General features: G+C 36.3%; 2 protein-coding genes across 3 annotated transcripts; one reads left to right on the forward strand and one right to left on the reverse strand.

Annotated features, from left to right (window-relative positions):
- Positions 1-6,617: 6,617 nt before the first annotated feature.
- Positions 6,618-11,945, forward strand: LOC113545724 (SLAM family member 5-like). 2 transcript variants are annotated; one of them, XM_026945201.3, is made up of 5 exons: positions 6,619-6,852; positions 7,193-7,528; positions 9,915-10,193; positions 10,732-10,839; positions 11,154-11,945. In XM_026945201.3, the coding sequence occupies exons 1-4, from the start codon at positions 6,789-6,791 to the stop codon at positions 10,821-10,823; spliced, it is 771 nt and encodes a 256-aa protein (XP_026801002.3). In that variant the 5' UTR covers positions 6,619-6,788; the 3' UTR covers positions 10,824-10,839; positions 11,154-11,945. The 2 variants fall into 2 exon arrangements, with proteins under 2 accessions (XP_053086690.1, XP_026801002.3); XM_053230715.1 differs by lacking the exon at positions 11,154-11,945 and having other exon boundaries at positions 6,618-6,852; positions 10,732-10,840.
- An 869-nt stretch (positions 11,946-12,814) lies between these two features.
- Positions 12,815-19,455, reverse strand: LOC128317673 (secretory phospholipase A2 receptor-like). Its single transcript, XM_053231143.1, has 5 exons — positions 19,410-19,455; positions 15,881-16,258; positions 14,357-14,698; positions 13,742-13,836; positions 12,815-13,291 (listed from the first exon to the last, which is right to left on the reverse strand). The coding sequence occupies exons 1-5, from the start codon at positions 19,441-19,443 to the stop codon at positions 13,184-13,186; spliced, it is 957 nt and encodes a 318-aa protein (XP_053087118.1). The 5' UTR covers positions 19,444-19,455; the 3' UTR covers positions 12,815-13,183.
- Positions 19,456-24,486: the final 5,031 nt, after the last annotated feature.

A 24,486-nucleotide genomic window follows, 5' to 3' on the forward strand; every position in this document is an offset into this window, starting at 1 on the left:
ATGTAACACAGACCACAAATAACCACAAAACTGCCCAAGGACATGGTGGTGCAAAGCATGCTGGGAACTACACACTAGTGCTGAGCGCAAACACAACAGAGAACTCAGTCCCAGAGCTACAGGAGGATATTTGTAATAATATGTATAAGTAACTGAAAAAAGAGAAGAAACAGTCAAATGCTGCTTAATAATTCTCTAAATAAATGTTATTTAGTGCTGAGGTAAAGCTGCAGAAATTCACAATGATTCACGTGATGAAAAACTCACAGTCTATCAGGAACAACAGCGACATCTGGTGGTTTTTCATGTATCATGCGCTTTAATAATATTTGCAGGTGGTGTGTTACTGATCTAATGTACACAGTGCTGATATATGACTTAGACATTGATCTTTTTGTGTTTATACTGAACCTCATACACATTTAATGAGATCAGCCAGTGAAATGATGTGAACAAGCTTCATTACTGATGCACTGCAGTGAGCTTCAAGAATTTCATACACATCTAATCTCTTTTTTGTCTTTCACTCTACAGCTACATTAATGTCATTATCATCACCACATTACTACATAAAGTGCACGTTTGCAAACCTGCAACAGGCCTGTACAACACTTATTATCCAGGGCGATAGACACAGTAAAAGACAGAGCGGCGCTGACCCGTGCACTGTTGTAGTGTGGAATAAGGTGCAAGGTGATATTACAATATAATAATAAATGTTGTAAATGTAAACATAACATATTAGTAAGCAGCAAAAATGCAGCAAAAAGGTCGTACATAAAATGAACAAAAAATAAAATTATTGCAGATTAGTTTTTTGTGTGCTGACTGACAATCGTTATTTGTGAATCTCGCTACACAGATGTGGATTTGCTGACTAAAGCCCTATTCGGATGGGATTAAATGTACATGGGGTTCTGGGGGTAATTTCCTATTTTACAGGAGCTCCTATTTGTTTCTCAGGCCTCTACTGAAAAATTACAGGCTGAATTACCTTCTGTTTTTCTCCAAACTCAGCAGTCATCTGGTCATTTCGTGATTTTCTATACAGATGTCGGCTTACATTGGAAAAAAAGATGTCTGACTGCTGCTACTTGCTGTATTTTGTCTCATAGTGTGCGTATCAGTGCCCCTCACTTAGATATTAAACACTTTCTAAATCACGAAACAAAATACGGATGCTTCTTGTATACTTTGTGATTGTTCTTGTATTGTATTTTCAAATTGTTTGCTGGAACTTTAGTTCATCCCAAACTGAAACAGCATCTCTTCTCTACTCCAGCACCTCTTCAATCACTTGTCTGCCATGCTGTGAACGAAGTGAAAACACAACCCACTAGTCCTGTAGTAATTTTACTGCTGTCTGGATGTGAGAGTTTTATCACTAAGGAGTCATGTAAAAAATTATTACTGACGTCCTCATGATAAACTAATCCAATCTGAATAGGGCTTATGAGAATAAAAGATGATGAGAGATTGCTGATTGATCATTTTTTTAGTAGCTGATGGAGTTTGCCTGATTATCTTTATGACGTAATTATAAACTTTAGAATCATTGTGTGAAAATTCAGAATGCCAACAATCAGGTTGGGTTACCATGTGACTTGCACGCCCGATTGTGTGTGAAGAGAAGAGGAGGAGTTTAGGCTTGACCATCAAAAACTGACTGAAGATCGTTATTTGTGAATCTCGATACACTCGTTTGTTTGGTGGAAAACTTGTTCTTCCTGACACTGTGTCTTATCTTGTTAATAGCGAATGCCATACACATTACAGCACAGTAGGTGAGATAAACTGATATTCTGGCTCAGATCCATGAACTTACATAGATCGATCATAATGTTTGAGTTGACCACATTAGAGTTGTGCCATAAATCATTAACAATGCTTTGCTGGAGTACACACTATCAGGAGAGAGGTTGGAGTAGATGATATATGATGATTATATAAACTATGATGAATAGTTATATATTTACATTTGTAAGAAGGTTTAATAGATATCTAACTATCTTGCTAGCAAACAACTCTAGCACAGTTGGCAAACTTCTCTCTATATAAAATTTCTATAACACTATCATTCTCTATAATTAAAATGCTATAAAGAGCTCTCGCACCTATATGAAAAAAAAAAAAAAAAAACCTAGTTGAGTGAGTATGCTTCCAGCCACACCTTTTTTGTGCAATGACAAAAACCAGTCTACATGAATTAGGTTTTCAACTACTGAACATCATTACTGTTACAATTATATTAAAGAATGTAAAATAGACCACTGCTATAGTTTTCACTAGTGATTTTGAGCAGCCTATTCAAATATCCGCCAGATATTAGGATTAGAATCCTGTGAAACTATTTGAGGAAGAACTGCTTTCACATCGTTCCCCTGCATTTAACAGAAAAGATCTGAAGTAAAAGATGTGTTTGCTGAACTGTCAAGTGGCAGTAACTTGTCAGTAAGATGTATTGTGTCTATTTTTGTCTGAGGTCACGTTCGTTATATTAGTTTTACAAAGTAAAAGTAAAACTAGTTTTACAAAGGTTTTACAAAAACCTTTGGGGAGACCATATTGTCATGTTACATTATCATTTCTTAAATTCTAACATCAATGCAACAAGTCCAGACACACCGAAGGCTCATCACCAGAATAGAGTTACTGCAGGAATTTTACAAACTGGAAGTATGGGACTTGTATTGAGAAATCTTTCAACCTGTTCAAGCTTGCCTTTTGGGAAACCAGAAAGCAGGTGAAGAGTTATCAGCCGTTTTCTCATTGTTGTCTGTAACTGACTCATTCCTCGTTCTATACATACACCTGAGGGGAATTTCTTCATCATATTAGACTTCAGAAAGAGATATAGCGAAACCTATGTTTGCTGGTATGATATAAATCCTAAGAGTCTTCACACTCCTGGGGGAGTATGGGGGGAGATCTATTTCAAAGTTGACCCTTGTGTTATATAATCTAACAATCTTAACTTGCTTAAACAGCTCTACATTTTTTAACATGGTCAAATCTCTGCAAAGACATAGATGTTCCTGTCAATTATTTTGTTTGCTCATGAATGGCTATAAATAATCAGAACTGAGGTTGCTGGGTCTGAACGCATCCCTCTGTAGCTGGATCCTGGACTTCCTGATTGGAGATCTCAGAAGCAGATGAAGTTTACTGATGACAGTGCTGGACTTCCTGAGCACAAACTAGTGTAGGAGCAAAATGTGGACAAAATGTAAGAGATGACTGTTGACTTCAGGAGGATCTGTGATCATCACACTCTACTACATTCCCAATGTGGAGAAAGTGAAGAACTCCAAGCCCTTTGGTGTTCACATCACAGAGGACCAGAACGTTATTGCCAGTATAAAACAAACAGAAGTGGAATTTTTAAGAATTACACACTGACTTCACATCAGAACTGAATGTACTTGCCCTTTACATTTTATTTCACTTTCATCAGCGCAGTGCAGTCATGCAACACTGAAATGCAATCACTGTCCAATCACAGAATCTTCTCTATAATTAACACCACTGAAAGCCAAAAAGACGATCAACACCTCCATTTCCTGCAGATGCTTAGCACATCTCTGTTCTTCCACCCTCTTACATTCTAAAGGAGAACTATTACACAAGGGAACCGCAACATCTTGGAACATAGAAACCTACAATAGATGCGAACCCAAAACCCAAAAAATAGCTGAGAACCTTATCAGGGTGTTTCTCTCCTCAAACAGGGTCACTTACCATGAACTGTCTCTCAGCACAGCACTGTGGACGGCTCGTCCCACTCCTCTCATGGACCATTTACTCCTTTTACCATCTGGCAGGAGGTACCAGAGCCTTCTTCAACAAGAAGACCATCCTTCTCAACATTATATATCATGGAAAAACAATGACAGTGAAAGCTGAACTTTAAAGGTGTTACAATTGTTGGCCATATTATTAACATATTGCTTCAAACAGTCACCAAAACAGTCCCTTCAGTCCTGCATCCTCCATCCAGACTTCTTTCCATGCAGATACGACTGTTCTCTCTCTAGCTAGCTAATTATCTGGATAATATTCACTAACTACAGTTCTCATCATTTGATGGTGTGCTTCTGGATATTTATGCAGCATTATTAGTCTATTTAACAGTAACAGTAATAACTTACTTACTTAAAATTTTTTTGTCCCCCTTGGGGGCAATTTGTTTTGCAGCAATGGAATACAACACATACAAAGACAAACAAATACAAATACACCAATTACACATTAAACATATAATGTATAGTAAAAGAAAGGATCACAAAAACCATCACAATAATAACAGTAACAACGTTAACAGTAGAATCAGAATCAGAAACAATTTATTGCCAGGTACAGTAAAGGATACTCTACAGTACTAGGAATTTGTCTTGATGTCACGTGCAAACACAGAATCAAAGATATAAAGTCAAGGGGGAGATGAAATGAAGAATACAAAAATACAAAAATGCAACGCAATAACAAGGGTAAAACAATACTAAAGTGCAAGAGACCATGGTGCAAGATGAACATGCTATATAAATGTTGGTTAATGTTGCTATCTGTTAATCTTTCTATCCATCGCTATTAGCGATTGCATCATATAGCAGCTTTAATACTGACCTAATAATGTAGATATGCCATTAGGTCTATACAATGCTTAATTAATTGGACATACAGTAGATACACAGTTAAACTGTATCTCAGCTGACGAGACACAAATCTCGTCTCACGTGCTTTTACCTTTAATAAGCGCTCAGGTACCAAAATGTCTCACACAAATACTGACATCTCTTCATTGTTTGCAATGCACAACCTCCAAATACACACAAAAGCATTTAATGAAGCCTTAACAGAGAAAGGAAATGACTAAACACTGAACTGATATTTCTTGTAGTTGCAGAGGTTTGTGGTTGGTTCAAGCTTGCAGCCCACGTCTCACAGATACGGTAAAGGGGAAGTGGTGATAGCATCAATTTTTTTTTTTTACACAGGGCCTGCAAAGTCTTAAAAAGACCACAGAAGTGATTACTTTGTAAGAATAAAGCATAATCATGTTACTTAAAAAAAGTTTTAAGTAAATCTCCCTGAGGGTGTACAAACTTATGCTAAAATCTAGACGGGAGTACTGAAAGTACACTAAAATCATAACTAATTAACAGCTTTAAAATGTAAAAATTGTGAGTCTATGTTTAATTGATTGATTTGATAAAGATTGTGATATGCGAACTTCACAGGAAAATCTCAAACTATGTTATTTTAATCTTTTAAACTCTGTGGCTAGTTTTATCTGGGTCAGAGCGAGTCAGGTGTCTTTGTACACATCGAGGTCTTCATGACACAAAAGCAGTTCAGGAAACACATTCGCAAGGTTAAAAAAAAGAAATATAAGCACAGACATTTTAAGTAAGACTTCTCTGCACTGTGTTACACTAATACTCTGAACTATCGGTACTATCATGAGGATGTTTTTCTACCGACTACAAACACTTCTGTAGGTTACTGTGGTGCTAAATACTGTAAACGTTCCATAACTGATTTGACACATACTGATCTGATGCACACACACACACACACACACACAAAATAAAGGTCTATAACAATGGCAGTCAGAATTGTTCTCTGTTTTAGTACAATATTGCAAAAAAAAAAAAAAAAAAAAAATTCAATATTATGGTGATGCTGATGATTTGAACCTGAGCTCAGGTTACTATCTGTGTGCAGTTTCTCTGCATGTTCTTCCTGTGTCCATGGGATCCCAGAGAAATCTTGGCCAAATTTTATAACAGACATGTGTGATAATCTGCGTTCTCCATCTCAGATTACGTAATGAAGATCCTCTAACGATAGACCTGTGTTTAAATCACTGATGTTCTGCTTACATCATCGATCTGCGTGATGCGGAAAACTGGCTCGCTTAAACGGAAACATTCTTTGAAGTGAGCTTGAAGTAATAAGCAGATTTTCCTGTCCAGTAGCATGTTTCGTATACGTTTCTGAATCACCATTACTTTATTTGTCCTGTGAGTTTGTTGTCTTCTTATACCGTCCTCCTATTGGTGGCTTTTAGACGAGTGTTAAAGCAGCACTGTGAGATTTAAAAAATTTTTTTTTAATTTTTTTATTATCTCCCATCTTTGTTTGCAGTGGCACTAAATCAAGTGCCGACCAGAATTTATTTATTTTTTTTGTGAGTGTTTTGTCTGTGACAGTGAAATCAGGCTGGAAATCACACACTGTCATTACTCTCATTGAGGAAAAGCTAGATATAAACTCAGAACACTTGGAAGTGTTCATAAATCTAACTGTAGACTGTAGGAACAAAAGTTATACAGAAGCAAAATGCTAAAATCTGCAAAGTAAATGTTGTTCTACATTTATTTCTGTAATGTAATATAACATTTGTATGATTGCAATGTAATTATATATTTTTAAAGCAACTGTTCTTACAAGTTTTGCTCCATTTTAAACTAATCTAATTGTAAACTGATCTAACAATGAGGTGAGAATGCGATGTCTCCACTAATTACGTCTGAAAAAAAATGTTTTATATCAAACTGTATACACTGGTGTTTTTGCATTTTTTTGTCCACACCAAGGCAAGAGCAGGTTACAGACTGAACAAGCTGACACAGGTGTTCCCCTTCAGTGGTTTGATGGAAGTGAGCCAGTAAAGACGTTACACTAACAGTAACGGAAGGTTGTGTAACTGCACTGCGCACAACATGCTTGACTGACACTGATGTTCGGGACCTCGGAGAAAACAGTTAAGCTGAGCAACGCTTACTATGGCTCATGAAAATGATTTAGCAGAAATCAGGACTCTCAGGACTCTTCTTCTCCTGCTGTGCTGTAAGTTGGTGTCTTTCTTTCACAACAGAAGAAACTCTAGCTGTAAATGTAAAGAGCTTCACGCAGTTAGTCAGTTTTTCCTGTATAACTTTTAAAGAACTTGTAGAAGTTAAAGAATCCACCAGTTTGACCATAACAGGCACTCCACACACACACACACGCACACACGCACACACATATATTCAGTTTCCAGAAGTGTGATTTTTTTTTCATTTCTGCCTTGAAAACAGCATCATCTTGACCCTCATCCCAAATCTGTAGCACAGTGTAGTTTTAATGGACTGTATGTGATTGTGTTTGTGAGTGAAATGACGAATCTGAAGCTGAAGCTGTGATGCAGGTTTACTGTGTGCGGCTGGAGACGAGACGGTCAAACTGCAGGAAGTGAAAGGAACCACTATAACTCTCCATACTGGAATAACTGGAATTCAGAGTGATGCTCAGATTCTGTGGTCTTATGGACCTGAGAAAGCAGAGGAAAAGATATTGAACAGTCAGGTGTTTAAAGGAGAAACTGCTACAGAAATCAGTGAGAGATTTAAAGAGCGACTGCAGCTGGACAGAACCAGTGGAGCTTTAACCATCAGGAACGTCAGTAGAAACCATTCTGGAGTTTATTTATTACACGTCATCACTGGACGTCTCACAACGAGGACTTTCAGTGTCAGTGTTTATGGTGAGTAAAAGTGTTTCATGTCTCCTTCCTGTCCATGTTCAGTCTCATAACTTCATAAATACCAAAAGGCCAATCAGAGCTGTGTGTAGATAAACTGTAGTAGGAACATCATTTAGAGATGAATCTGCTATAAAATATAATTTTTTTGGTTTATTTTAGAATTTAGAGTTTTACTTTGTACCTATTATGAAAATAGGGGAAAAACTGTAGGTTATAGCTTTTTTTCTTGCTATTATAACAACTATAAACTACACTGACAGATGCAGTTTATCAAGGACAAAAATTCATCATAAGCAAACAATTCACTGTATAATCATCATTTCAATCTGGAAAACCTGGACATTTGTAGACTAGTGTTCAAATCATGGAAAAGACCTGATCCTGAACCATTAGCTGCTGATTGGATTAACTGTCCTCAGCATTTGTTTTAAACCTAACCAGCAACTGGCGTCTATCAGTAAATAACTTCATCGGCTTCAGCTGTAATATTTCAGTAAAACGTGTGATAAAACGATACTTGCAGTGGTGGCTTGTCAGTAGGGACAGGTGATGCACAGCCACATCATCTATATGAGCCGTTTAACAAATATTAATCTTCATAAACTCCTTATTCACAGCTACATACATTTTAAATTCTGTTGAAATATGAAGTACTCTTTTTGAAGGACCAACGATTAAATAATGCTGCTATTTGACAGATATAAGCTGATGTTCCACTGATTTGCTCACATTTCTAGATGCAATCATGGTGCAACATGCTCAATGCCCCATTTAACTTCATAGACATGGCAGTTGTCGTATGATGGGGAAAGCTGACTGGTGGATAGAAATTGGCCAAGACTAAATTAGGGAGAAAATCAGGGGGAAAAAAATATACAAACAGTTGAACAAATGTATGTCTAAAACTGCTAAATCGAGCTGCTAGACTGTACACTGGATGACTACATGTTGTAGAATCTCAGCTGCTGATTTTGATTGTAGTTATGTTGTTATTAATGTCGTCCCGCATCACCAACATCTATGGTCATGAGGCACTGCTGGATAACTGGTTGAGGACTGGGCTGCTGAGCTGCTATTATAGAAAACGAATTAATATCTTAGTAGCGCAGCTGCAGGTTTGTATTAATGTGCTCGTTCTAATACTTTATAGTTTCTAAAATGACTGCTGATTCAGCAGACACTCTACATAAATCAAATAAAAAATGTGTAATCACTGATATGGTGAAGTTTCTGTAAGGAGACGTTATTTAACATTTATGGAAGGAGTCTCATGTGGGTCATTCCATCTCAAATGGTCCAATACAGGTTGCTTGACCATTTTTAATTATCAGTGTGCTCCCAGTGCTGGTCCCAAGCCTGGATAAAAAAAAAATTGGGGAGAGTTGCGTCAGGAAGGGCAATCAGCGTACAAACTGTGCCAAATCAAATATGCGGACCGGTGATCTGCTGTAGCGACCCCTAACAGGAGCAGCCGAAAGAAGAAGAACAATAACCTTATTTCACTTTGTTTAACCATGATGGCCATCTCTGTGTCATGGCACACAACAATTTTTGGCTCAGGATGGTCTTAGCTCCTTGGAACAAAGACTGCAGTCTAGAACACATTGCAAGTTAAATGTACATATATAAGCATTTTGCACATTCTTGTTCCTTAGACTTAGAACTTAAGTCCACTATTAGGGTCAGTTTATAATGGGAAGGTCTCAGTTTTAATTTTTTAGAGGGTATCTAGGTAAGCATACTGTGCATGCAGAGCATTTCAGGTTTGAGATGTCTCTCTTATTTTTTTATGGGGGTGAGAAAGTGAAATTTTTTGAATAGGAGTTTGAGACTCCACTGGCTACGGAGCTAGTAATCCTGAAGACCTTGGTTAGCTTGTTCAGGTGTGTTTGATTAGTGTCGGAGCTAAACTTGGCAGGACTGTGGACCTCAAGGGCCAGATTTGAAGAGCTCTGATCTATAATGTTGGTACAGGTGTACAGTTAATAGACTTTATCCAAATATAGAACAAGAGGCTGGTGAGAGAATGACTGTTTATAGCTGTTATACCATAAGTGAGAACAGGAAGTAACTTATTTCATAGCTGTTCTACATTAAATGTAAATAAGTAAATGGATAGAAATGTATGATGTGTTCTTCAATAAATAATAAAAACTGGTTGGTAAATTGCTGTGGCATAAGAGAAATAAAACACCTGGGGACGTGCTGTTACAGGAAAATAATCATCTTCAGGTTGGTAACAGTAACTCTTCTTCCTCACACCATCCTGGCCCTCAGTAACAGCATGTCCCAATGTGTTTTATCTTATTTAATGATTATGCTGCTTTACCTGACTAAAGCTGTTATTTCTAACCTGTTCTGTTTTATCTTTGTTTCTGTTTCTTAGCTCCAGTATCAACTCCAGTAATAGAAAATCATGGAGAAAAAAGAAGTAGGAAGTGTTCCCTCCTGTGCACTGTGGTGAATGGAGAAGATGTGAAGTTATCCTGGTACAGAGAGAATGAGAGACTCAGTGTCACCAATAACACAGATCTCAGTGTTCCCCTCAATCTCCCACTTCAGATACAACTCCCAGCCAATAAAGCTTATACCTGTGTGTCTGCAAACCCTGTCAGCAGTAAAACAGCTTCTCTCAGCAGCGCAGAGCTCTGTGATTATAACTCAGGTACGTCACTGCTCAGAAGTCATCATTACTTTCTTCTGGTTGGGAATAATGAATGAATAATGAATATTTATGTTGGACTGAGCGAGAGGTGACTGAGGATTAAGGTGTAAAATAAATGTATTTTTGCTGGTCTGTCAATCTGATTGCACAAAAAGAAAAAATCAGTATTTGAAACACCTGTGTGTGAAAGTGTCAGTGAGCTTCCTGCAGCGTAATGACATCATTCAGTGGATTCAATACTAACACGTGTCTTATGTAGGGGAACATGGTGAGTAATAGGATGAGATTTATATCGTGATAAATTATGCCACAGTACACTCTTTTGTGTGTGTGTGTGTGTGTGTGTGTATATATATATACAAAATACACAGAGATTTTGTATTTTATTTTTCCTGCTGCTTCTGTTTTGCTGGCCTCAATATTGTGATCTATATCACGTATCTTAAGAATGTCTTCAAGTATTATAACATGATTATTTTTGTCATATTGCCCAGCCTTATATCTGAGTCTATTTATGAATATATCTTAATTTTCACAGGTAACTCTTTAAATTCACTGCTTCCTGCCCTGATATCTGCTGCATTTTTTGTGGTCTTAATAATATCCGTATCCGTGTGGGTTGGACAGTGAAAGAAAAGACAACAAGGCAAGAAATGCATCTTCTTTTTGTTCTTGTATTTAGTGTTGTTTTTATGTTTTCCATGTTTAATGAAATTTAATCAGATTTTTTTATCTTTGATTTCTGAAAAACCTGATGAACAGATTTACGCTGATGTGAATATTACAGCTCACAGTGCAGAGAGAGTTAAAGAGGAAAACATTTAAAGAAAACTGTTGAAAATGATCATGATGTGAAATGTATTATTGGTTTTAGTATGAAAGAAAAATCACATTTGTTCCACAGGAGTGATAAAGTCTCTCCCTGATTCAGATACTGAAATATACTGTTGTGTCTCACAGGAAGAAAACTCGAGAGTAACGCAGGCTGAAGCGGAGAGTGACTCTGTGGTGTATTCAGATGTGAAGAAATCCAGATAATTCAATTTATCGTTCTATTTGTTTTAATATTTTTAATTAGCTTCACATTTAAGTTGTTTTCCCCTGTTGTTTAAAATTTTGATCCTTTAAAACAACCCAACATATTTTCTTATATTGTCCCCAGTGTAACCCACATGCCAGAATCTAATCTACTAAAGCTTTTAATATGATCTACAGCTGATATTTCCTACAATAGATTCCAATCCATTAGACTTTAACCATAAAGCCTGTGCTTTGCTTTTACTTTTTTAATATCAGCTAAAACAAACAAACAAACAAACAAACAAACAGAAACGTAGCCTAATTTTTGCCTGACCAGAGCTATTTACAGAGTTTTAGGACTTGTTGTAACATTGCCAGAGATGCACAACATTTGTCATGTCTTTTATAAAAGACGTTAATATTTTCTAGTTTTGTGCTCTTTGTTCCTGGAATGTGTTAAAATTGACCTATCAGCATTCGTTTCATTCTTGATGTCTAGATCAAACCAGGATTATTATTTTTTTTTTTTAATAGCCTAATTGGCTTACTGAGTATAAAAATCCATAGATTTATGTATTTATTGAGTACTAGTATTAGATTGTGACTAAAATGTACTTTTTGCATTAAAAAATAAAAAAGAATCAAAGGGAATATTAAAATCGTATTCATTGCATCAGAATTTGTGTTTGTCTCCGAGTGTTGATGATGCACCAGTAGAGCTGAAATAGTAGTGACCACTAGAACATGGGATGCTGATCAGAAGTGGATGTGTGATGACGGATTGGCAGACACACAGCTCTAAACACTGTGCTCTCGAACATTTACGTCAAGAGGAAGAGTGAGTTTATTAACATTATGAGAATCACTGGTCTGGTTTAATATGTGACGCTCTACAGAACACAACAGTTTGTTCAGTGATCATGGACTGAGTGTGTGGTTATGCACGGAGAGGACACAGGAACAAACTGAGGTTAAATATAATTACACGATATGATGAGAAGGTTTGCACTCACCGTAAACACTGACACTGAATGTTCTAGATAAGACATGTCCAGCAGATTATTATAATTATTATTATTTGATTGTTTTTTAGTATTTTAGTTAGCACAGCATGTGAAGTGTGGACAGGAGCATCTGATCCATCAATTATCTTTTTAATACCAAGAATTTGACCATTTTGGAGAATATAATTTTTTTCATACACCATGTGAAAATGAATATTTACTGTATGGCAAAACTGTATGAAAGGAATTTACATAACTTATGAACTTTTGCAGTTAGAAAAAGATCACTTGGTCCGTATCAGTGTTACCCTGCAGTCATTAGTCTTTATCTCTCTGTGGAATATCTGCTCCAGGGGAATCAGTGACTATTACTGAGCACACATATTAAATAATTTATTCGTACAACAACAACAACAACAACAACAGATTTTCTGAGTGTTTTGCTTATATTATTGCTTTGTGCTCTGCCTCCACCTGGTGGTTAAAGTCTGTATTGCACATAAAGGATTAAAATGGTATGGATGTGCTTTCACCTCAGACAGACTGGATTATATTTCCTAAGTGAATAAATTAAATCACTCCTACACCAACTGTCAATTAAAAGATTTTTATTTAATGATGTAAACATCTACAGAGTATTAACTTTCAAAACATACTGTTAAAAAAGATATTAAGTGATAATATTTGAACTGAATATGATGTCTACAGCAATAGGTCTCAAACTTTACAGCACAAACTTTAAACTTTCAGTCTAAAACAATTCTCACATCCCAATCTAAAAATTTTACAGACCTCACAGCACAATAATATAGTTATGTATAATCCATCTATTCAAACAGAGCAACTAGAAAAGCGTAACCTTAAAAACTCTAAAAAAAGGTTGCAGACTGCAGTTATATTATAGTTGACATTATTTGAGCTTTAGAGTAAATGTTATATGTTAACTACAGAGTCGGCATTTAGACGTTACAGGTCATTATTTTTTTTCTTGTAAAAGATGTTTCCTTCTGGCTGCACCTTCCAGGCCACTGTGGTGTTCTCCAACATGCCATTTTCCTCCAGCTTCTCCTTAATCTGAGGAACAATGAGATCTTTTATTTCTGACTAGTATTGTCATATAGTTGCTGTATGTCTTTTGTTTGGAAACAAAACAATGTGAGCTACCAGTCACCCGGCTTCAAAACGTTTCCTGGTTTCACTGATGATTAACACTTTGTTTAAATCAGCTAAGAAATTTCACATTTTACTTTAAATCCTATTGATTGTAAAATTTTGAGTGATGAATAAGTAAAACCCTATCTGGACAGTATTACTTTGAATGGGTCTCATTTACGTCATGTAAAGGTATTTATTATTGATATATCATAGTATCAACATATTTCTAAATTTAATTGAGTATTAAATCTCATATTATTCAGAGGTATGTGCCTTAGTGAGTAAAATCCTGCAGGGTCTAAACCAATTAAATACTGTACAGCAGTGTTGCTGTAATATTTGTTATTGTGTGAGTTTTGTGTGACTTACTTGCTCTAAAATGGACGCCTGCACATCAGGATCAAACACACTCCCATCAGACTTCACCTGCAGTCTCATTATCTGCTGTTTCCTCACTGGGGGAGCTGAGGAACACACACACACACACACACACACACACACTCTGTATAATTCAGCATTTTAAGACAGGATACAAGCTCATTTTAGTCATATTAAAGTAGACGTGCACATTAAAGTGCAAAAAATAGACAAAATGTGCCATAGGCTGGTATGTTTATTTTATTTTATTTTTTGATGACACCCTCACCTGCATCTGTCCCTATTAATGAACATTAGTGTTCTTCTTGTAGGTCTTTGCCATGGTTTAAGCTACGCAGTATAAATTGTAGCTAAGTTTAGTATATGTGTGGCATGGACTTGTTTATAAACCACATAAAGTTAAATCTATATTGCATAAAACTAATGCGTGTGCCACATTTGAACCACAGAAATCTCCTTTTCTTTTCTATTGTTCACTTTGAACTAAGTGATGTTGAGAGATTTAAAAAAGAAAACACAAAAGCTAGAATCATAAAATCATAAGTACTGCTTTTCCTGTTAAAGCATAACATTTTCTTAATAAATAGTCACAAAAAACAGACTCACTGGAGTGACAAAAGAAAGCATATTCACTGCTGCAGGTTTCATCACTGATCATTCCTACAGCATACGTGGCGCAGTTCTGCGCACCAAACAGGTTATCCGGCTGGAAAAGACCCCATGGAATGCTTGAAGCTATGCTCCCATCTAACCATGTCCAAGTGTCCCTAAACAGGCCAAACCAAGAAGAGGTCAGGAATAACACTTTATTCTTTAATTCGCTGTTCTCGATTGAGTTGGATGCGGTGGCCAAATCAGTGTGAAATGTTCTGCAGTAAGCCTGAGCTCCAGACCAGTCCAGAAGAGGAAGGAGGTAGGGGATGAATCTGGCACCTCCACTCAATCTAGCTGTGAAAAAACAATAAAAAAATACATGATTAATGCTTCGAGAAGTGCATGATAATATGCATAATTTATCTTTTTAATATTAACCATCCCAGAACACACAAGGCATTTAAGATTTATAGTCCTACGTGTCATATCTAACACTTTATAAAAAAATTTAATGGTAATGAAAACTTTAAAGTGATTAAAACACTATTTGTTTCTGATCAGAACAGATGCATTCATTCGGAGCCAGAGGTGCGCTTTGGGGACGGGGATCCTGTGGGATCCTGCGGGATCCTGTGGGATCCTGTGGGATCCTGTGGGACACAAGTCACAGGAGCAGGAGGCCACATATGAAGCTTGAGGGTCAAAGAAGCAGATCAGCATCAGATCAGTTTGAGCAGCTGAAAACATTTTGTCCATGTGGAACCATTTCAATTTTTATGAGGCATGAATGAGTTAATGAATATGCATGATTTCTGAAAAGTGTATTGTGACAATTTGTTATAATATCAGTGTTATATCATCCCAAAACTAATGGATAGTTGGAGACACCAAAGAACATACTTGAACTGTATACATTAAATCAGGAAATATTCTAACCTATAGATGGCTGTTGTTCCGCTAAACAATATGATGATGCAGAAATTATAATACATAGGGATGAGACAGAATTTTGTTGTCTGGAAAATTGCGATTTAATATTCATTATGATCTTGATTGCTTCTTTCACAAGGTTGCAGCATCAGAGGTAGTAGCATACATAGCACAAAATCTGAGAGTGCGAACCTAACTGCCTCGAAGCATGCTTACTTAACAGTCCAAAAGGTTATGGCACGTGTGTCAAACATAAGGCCTGAGGGACAAACCTGGTCCACAACCCTGTTTCATTCGGCCTGCATGAACATAGATTAAAAAATAATGAAAACGGCCCATAGTACACGACTGCGCAGCAATTTCACACTATCCAGAATTTACCACAGATCTGTTGTGTAGCAATCTGAAGGCAGTTACTGTAAACCACTATTTATACACATACACTCAGGTTTCTATCTCCGCTGGCTTGAGCAAGGGCTGAAACATGGGTTAAAATCGACGCCTGTGTGCTGCGCTTGATCTAAGAGGCATGTTGTGTGTTGCTGAATTGTTGTAAATCTAGTCAGTAAACAGAAACAGGATATTTAAATCAGGATGGAGACTCACAATCGTAGCAGATGAAGGATTTCAGATTTGTGCAGGGATAATCGAACCAGTATCCATTGAAATCAATTGCACCACATGCTTCTTTCCCATTAGAAGGCTCAGAAAAGTACCACTTCCTCAGAGTTATATTCTTCAACGGGAGATCGTTAAAGGACCAGCGCCAGCTGTCCACGTTGTTATACATTCCGATCCAGGCAGGAAAAATCATAAATTTTCTCAGTGCTTCTGCTGATATCCTTAACCAGTCAGTAACACTTTGAATCGCAGCCAGGTCGTCATACTTTTCCCTGCAGTAATTCTGAGCAGCTGACCACGTCATCGGCGTCGTGATCAGGTGGTACTTGTGAGCGACGGTGGACAGGGTGATTGGCACAATACCTGTGAGCAACAGTGTAATATTTTACACAAACAGAGCACTCGAGTCAAGATGAGAGTTTCATTAATGATTAATCAGCCAAAATAAACCAAAAGTAAACAATCCACATTTATTTTTCATCCCTCAAAACTCCCTCAAAAATCTATCAATTTGACACACAATTAGTTAAAGATTTGCCTTGGCTTTTCTGACTAAGCCACAAAGTTTAGTTCTGTGAGTACTGTCCTGAAGCAAATGAAACAGCAAGAAAGATGCTCTACATAACCGGAGTTCAGTTTTTAAACAGGACAACACTTATAAGCATGTGCCGCATGTCGAGATGCTTCTCTTCCCAAGACTCAACCGAGCCACCCTGTCACTGTCACCGCTGCTGTAGACAGATGAACAGATGAATGAGGATGTTTTTAGTGAAAAGAAAGTAATGTTCTGAATCGCTAAAAAGTTACTGGGTTGAGCTGACATGATTGGCCTGATAGCCGATGACATAAAAGAAGAACAAGTGACTGAGACTCTCACTGAATATCTGACTAATTTCAAACACTGAGCCAACTTTACCAAGGACAGTTCCAGTTCCTCATCTGCCTTAAAATGCTACTTTGATACCAAACCAAACCTCACAATTATTTTAAACAGATTAAAATGTGTAATATGAACTCTGTTTTCTTGCACGGTTGTGCCCAAGAAGTGCATCGTGTCTCAAACACACGAGCAGATTCCGGTAGAGAAAGTAATTAGACACAAAGGTGTGTTACACGGTTATTATTATTGCATTTAACAGATTAATAAAAGGACTTTAATTTGGACTTTAATTTGGACTTTAATTTGGATTGGCCTCAATCAGTTTACTGTATTCCAATCCAGGTGTGAAGGCTACATGGACTTTTTTCAAATTTCGATTGAGCTCTTTTACAGAATTATTACACTGCATTTGTTTTGATTAATGGTCTCTAGAGTGTTTTTTTTCCCCATTAAATTTATTAGTAGTTTCTAAATTCTCAGATATGAATGTATGAAGCAAGATTTTTGTACAGGTCGTTTATTTTTGAATGTGTTTTCAAATGTGTGCTCCTTTGTGCTACTGATCTTTTTTAGTTTGCTTGGATCAGTGCTACCACTAAAAAAGCGTACCGCTCTGACAAAGAAAAACAGCATTTAAATATCCAAACAAGCACATGATTCTTGTTGCCATGGTCACCATTATACAATAGTGAGATGGTGAGATTAGTGCAAGTGTCTGAAAATCAGAAGATCAGATTTTTTTGGATACTATATTGCTTGGGCTGATATATCAGTAATGTTTTAATACTAAAGACATATTCATGTTATTGTGAGAAGGACAAACCAAAAAAAAAAAGGGATAGAATGTGAAGAAAGGGAGCGATACTGGTAAGAGAAGAGTGACTGAGACGGGACAGAGCGGGGATTGATAGAAGAATAGACATTGATAGGTTGTAGATAGAGAAATGTAAGAACTTTACCACCTCTTACTTTATAACCTATCTGAGAAACTCTAAGTTTAACAACATTATTAATTAATAATGATTGCTGGTTGGAACGTGATAAATTAAGGTTATGATTTGTGACAGGTAGCACAGGTTATTTTGCTATGGAGATATTCTTCTCTTATGTACATGTTAAGTGGTAGAGTTCCCTCTCTCAGCATTAGTTAATCAAGAAGATGATTAATTCAGACATATTCAGTGTCATCCATTTCCTGGGAAATTTCTTTCTCCAAAGCTGGGCTTGGGTGTGTTATTATGAGCGCATGTGGTATCCGGGTATAAGTGGATGGATCTCTTATGTTGGTTTCAGCATTTTGGTTTTGGATTTGGTTTTAAGGCATCAACATTATAAATTGCTGCATGTGAGTATTAATTAATTATTATTAAACAGGTGAAGCCAGTTTGGGACATTGAGGTTGAGTACAAGTCTTTTTGGAAGATAGATGGTACACTGAAAAGAGTGACTATGGTCAGATTTAAGAGAAGATATTACATGTAGTTTACATAAAAATGCTAAGTATGTGATTTAATTGCTTATACTAATCTTAATTTAAACAATAATTACTAGGTTGAATTATATAGAGTGAGTGTGAACAATTCACATAGTATTAAACTAAACCAATTACATTCTAAATAAAATCTATAATGTGGCTATAAATCAGTAATAGTGCCTTGTAATATTTTTATGTGAGATATATAATGTTCCCAGCTTGTTAATGATTCATTTTAATGTCTTTCTTGGAGACTTGGAGGTATATTTTATTCTCTCTGGTGTTAATCTTATATTTGTTAGAGCTTTTTTATGCATTCTTCCGCTGTGTTTATTCCTTCTCGTTTTCGAGTGTTTCTTTTTTGCCTGGTTTTCACACTTGAATCGTTTACAGTTTTATGTTCCAGACAGTATGAGTTTCGATAGAGACAATGTGTGTTACTTTTTTTTTTGACAAAAGTGAATTTTGTGTGTCCATCCACCTCTTTTAACATTCCTCCCCATCCACATTTAGTAACAATAAATAGAAAACACATAGAAGAGGAAGAGTGAGTCAGTAAAGAGAAAGAAGACAATAATAATAAAGAAAAGACAACAACAACAACAACAATACTACCACTAATAATAACTATAATTGCAATGATACGCTTAATATGTGAAAAAATAGACGGCTTTAAAATGTGATATTTTTCACATTGCCTTATCATGCCTCCTACTGCAATACTGAGCACTAAGTCTACTCAATAACTGTTTAAAACATTTATAGTGAAAAAATTAGAGATACTGATGCCATCTTGAGTAAATAAATTTAATAGCAAAAGAGCACTGCAAAAATCTTAGCAAGTAAAAATAACTTGAATAAATTGAGCTAATTCAGCTAATATATCTCTACTAGATTGAAATGAACTTACTTTATTGTCAGATAATTTTGCTTATTTCACAAATTTATTTTAAAAAAGAAGCAAAACTAGTTGTCAATATAATAAGGGCAATTTAAAGTTAGTAAATGAGTCTAGAAATAAGTTCAATGGCCTTATATTAGTTATATAATAACCTCATAATGAGAAATATGAGCTACCTTTTCCTTTGCTCAAGATATTTTCACTTGCTAAGATTTTTTTTTTCAGTGAGAGGGACAAATAGATAAAAAAATCCACTCACCAGTGAGACACAAGAGAAAAAGATTTAGCTTCATGATGGACAAGTAGCTGTGGGCGTCAAAAAAAAGGTTTGTGTCCATTTACAAATACTGATAGCAGCAACATTACAAGAAAATCTCATCATGATTAATGCGCAAACAAGAAGAGAAGCAACAGTTCAGTTATTAAATCTGAGACCTTAAAAGGAAAATCCCAACAATAATAATCTTTTAAATATTATAAATATTTTAATGCTAATTTTGCCATAATCTCAGTGTATCTTAATCTGCCAGAGACATAACTTTAGGACTGAAATATAGTTAGAATATATAGTGAAAGTATATTTATAAAGTAAAACTATAAATAGTATAAAATATCAAATATGCAGCACAATAATTATTCAACCCAGTCACACATTTTTTACAGTAAATCATGGCATCTGCGTACTACTTCCAATTTTTAACAAATACTATTAAAAAGAGTGCCAGGAGAAAATATGGACCCCTTTTATTTATTTATTTATTTATTTATTTACAGTACCCTGACTATTGCAGCGACTGGGCAATGGTTTATCATCAATATCTTACAGTAAATGCAGTATATGCTTTTCACCATGCAAGTAAAAAAAAAGTTTAAAAACTAAAGAAACGAGCGACATGAAAACGTAACCAAAGTGAGATTTCTAAATGACAGGAGTTCCACCTCAAATCATACCTGTGAAGGGAATATCTGAAGGCTGTTGTTTCTTCAGTAGCTCTGTCTGTTTCTGATCTTTGCTGCCAGTGTTGGACTTTCTGTAAGTCTTAACTGGGTAGTGAACTCTTGAAATTTCAGATTTCTTATGCAAAACTTTCTTGAGCATCCACAAAGATTACAGAATGGCAGGAATTTACAATGAGGAAAACTGATTTCCCTAGGGTATGAGTCTGCTTATCTAAACAACACCAGAACATGGAAATACCCATCGATTGTCCTTAGTCAACCTCAGATATCAGCAGACAAACAGGCTTCATGGGTAGAGTAGAATTACAGCGATGCGCACACACACACACACACACACACACTGACAGCGCTGTAGCAATAAGGGCTGTAAACTGATAGTGGCTTTGAAGATGGGAATAGCATGATGTTTGATTCTTGGCTTTAGGTGTGTGTGACCTGATCCTTCATCCCTAATTAACATCCAGTTTTTGCTTTTGAAGTTCCGTAACCCCTTTAAAGTTGACTATGCGTGTGTCTGAAATAAAGTGTATGATATCCCCTTTAGCTGTTCACGCCAACATTTAAGATCACTTCAAGCCTTTGAAGCTGACTTAGGAAGATATTTACTCAAGGTAATATTTAGTGAGTGTATGAATTTTTACTCAGTAGACAAGTTAAGTTTTTATTAAGTTAAGGAGACTTAATATAGAAAAGTATTGATTACTTGAACATTGGTGTCACATCAGAGTAAAAGAACATCCTGTAATCTGGGCGGCTAAAAGGTTTCCCTTAAAAGGAGCTAAATTGGAAGCCATAACAGAAGAAATTGTTTACGGTTGGCTGAAGAAAACTTACGGAAGTTTGCATAAGTATGTTCAACCACAATTTGTAGTGTAACAACCTGGAACTGCAGGCGTTTTATGGAGTTTCCAAGCTATGGTTGTCCGGTGCTGCTCCCATCAGAGATGTGGATCTCTCCAGCTCCTTCAGACTTACCCTTGGCCTTGTGATTGTTTCTCTAATCCCATCTTTACTTGCTCACAGTCTTTTAGTGGACAGCCTCCTCTGGGCTTAGTCAAGGTTAAGCCATATTCTTTCCATGTTTTAATGATGGATTTAATGGTGTGCTGTGAGATGTTGAAAGTTTGGGATGATGGTGACTTGTTAAAAGTAATAATACAAGCTTTTATCCCCCCACAGAGTTTACATTTAAATGTTTAAAAGAAATTTCTCTTCCTAGAACTCAGTAAATAATCCTTTCCCCTTGTGAACGTTTCATTTGCATTGGGTTTCTTCGTGACGTAAAGGTTCAGAGATAATTTCCACTTTACCCAAATGCAGTCCATCATCAAAGACATGCTTACTGTCCAAATGGTGCAGCTTTTGTTTTGTTCTAAAGATGCTAGCATACACAACAAGTACTTCGTAGACTCATTTTGCGCCTTTAGTAAATCAGCACACTTTAACTATATTACATAAAACAATACAATTACACAAAACCAAATCCAGTTAAAACAATATTACATGGAATGCCATGCCATTTGATAATAGAAAGTAATAAATTAAAATCAAACAGAAATAAGAAAAAAAATATAATGGAGAGGTGATCTTGTATACACACACACACACACACACACTCTCACACACATACAGGCCTATATACAGATTGCTAGTACAGGATATGTAAAGATATACAGTATAAAGATACATAAAAAGATATAGAGTAAGACACATACACACACACACACACACACACACACACACACGGTGATAAGACAGGATATGTACATGGATGGATACATAGCATGAAGATGCAATACTTAACACAGAATAAAGTAACATGCCCAACACACCATGAATCTCAATACAATTACAGATCAATAATAAATATAAAATCAACACAGAAATAATAAAATACAGGACAAAAATCACATTAGTAAATAAACAAGGAATTTTTAGACAAGCTTCTAGAAATTTGCCTACAAAGTTCCTTTCTCTTTCGGCATGGAGGTTTTCTAAAAATGATTGGGAAAATTTAACAGTAGGTTATAACTAAGTGTATACATAAAGTCATTTATAATGTAATAATGTAATTAAGCTAATTATTTATTTCTATTTTAAAAATATTCTCTTGCAATATTCATCTTAATCATTTCCCTCATTGGAGAAGAGAATCTGTAAATGCTTAGTCATTTCTTGAATTTTCCTTTCTTCTGTTGGAACTTTCATTTGCATTGGGTTTGTCCAGGATTTGGAGGTTCTGACGTAAAACAAATTCATGTAAATTGTCACTTGACCCAGATGTAATAAATCATCAGAGACATGCCTGGCCTACGAAAAGAACTTTAGTTTTGTTATAAAGCTAAACTACTTATGTATATAAAAATTAATGAAATCTCATGATAACATTTTGAGCCATTACTGAAACCAAACCAACCCTGGACAATGCCAAACTAGTCTTGGACAAGATAAAGTACTTGATTCTCCAGGGATGTGAGATGGTTTGGAGAAGCTTTCAGAGCACAGAGTGGGTGAAGGGGAACCAGTGACTGAGCACAAATATAAAATAAGTTTTGTCCAGTAGCCTTAAACGTTGAGTGTTCAGTCCTCAGCCAACCAGTTCTGCTTCCACCTTGTGGTCAAAGTCTGTATTGCACATAAAGCATGAAAATGGTGCTGGTGTGCTTTCACCACAGACAGACTGGATTACATTTCCTAAGTGAGTTAATTCCAGCTTTTATTCAATAAAAAGCTTATGTAATAATGTAGACAAGAGCTACGCAATATAAAATTTTAGCAATAAATATTAAAAAGAATCATTTTAATAATTGAACTGAGTATGATGTTTACTGCTTTGTTTGGTTCTCAAACTTTACAGGTCTCACATCTCAATCTAAAAAATTTACAGACGTCTTAATGATCACAGCACAATAGTATAGTTATGTATAATCTATCTGTTCAAATATTTAAGAAATGGAGGAAGTAGGGTACTTCCCTAACCCTACACTGTACTAAACTGTCGCCCTGCTTGCTCATCAGAGACGTCACACACACACACTTCACTTTACTTTTGTTTGTGTAAAGCTGCTTTGAGACAATGACCTTTGTAAAAAAGTGCTATACAAATAAAAATGAATTGAATTGAATTGAATGTTTCCGTCTGGCTGCACCCTCCAGGTCACTGTGGTGTTCTCCATTCTCATGCCATTTTCTTTCAGCTTCTGCTTGTTCTGAAGAACAGAATCAGGATTTAATTAATCTGTGCCTCATTCTATTAATCATTCTGTTGCTATAATACAGAAAACCTGAAACACGTCACAGTTACAGAACGATCAGTGAATGTCAGAAACCGTCATGTTTGCACTTCATTACTATTGATGTTTAAAGTAAAGAAGGGAGGCCATTTGTTTATCATTCTTAACTTAACGTAAGTCAGTTTTGTACATCAAGTATCAACTTGTTTGAATGAATATTGTCTATATTTAATACTACAGGAACACAGTCTGATTACTGTAGCAACATTGTGTTTATGAAAGTAGCTTGCTTTGGCCGGCAATCTGTGTGAGAAATGCAGAGAGAAATGCTAACAGGGACATTTTAACACAACATCCAGAGACTCACCAGCTCTAAAACAGACGACTGCACAGCAGGATCAAACACACTCCCATCAGACTTCACCTGCAGTTTCACTGTCTGACTCGTCATTGGGGAAACTCTGGAACGCACACAAGTATAATTCAGCATTTTAAGACAGATTACAGGCTCATAAATCATAAGCACAAGGTCACAGCAAGGTCAAATATCTTCAGTATCTTCCTCCCTGTCTGAAGGATATTTTAAAAGTATTCCGGCATACAAAATACTAACAAGACAGACTAGACTTGCACAGAGAGCCCTTATATTTTAGTTTATCATTTCATTTATATAATATTTTTATACTGTAAAATGTCATCTATCCATCATATTACTGAATTAATATGAAGTTCCCCTTTCCAAATTAGAAGCACAGGAGAGGAAAATGAACACTTCATCTATTTTCTAAGACCAGGCAGTTAAGGAGCACAGTGGATGACTGGGAAATGTAGGAGGACATCAGACATCAGAAGGCAGCAAAAATTCCCAGAGGAAACTGCGGTCACTAACTTCCAGCCAGACACTGTCCTCTGTTTGAAAGGCACAAAGCAAGTCATTTTAATCAAGCTGACATTGTCCTGGGAAGAGAGGAAGATCAGCAAATACCAGCCTCTGATCTTCGACAGACAGCAGAAGGGGTGGAAGGCCTGGCGTCTCGCAGCTGAGGTTGGCTGCTGGGGATTTCCAGAGCAATCACTCTGGAGATCCTGAGGAGTAAAAGGCATAAAACATCCAGCTCAGAAGAAGTTGGTAGCAGACATATT

The sequence above is a fragment of the Pangasianodon hypophthalmus genome, chromosome 28 (genome assembly GCF_027358585.1).
Source record: "Pangasianodon hypophthalmus isolate fPanHyp1 chromosome 28, fPanHyp1.pri, whole genome shotgun sequence".
In the NCBI taxonomy this organism is placed as follows: domain Eukaryota; kingdom Metazoa; phylum Chordata; class Actinopteri; order Siluriformes; family Pangasiidae; genus Pangasianodon; species Pangasianodon hypophthalmus.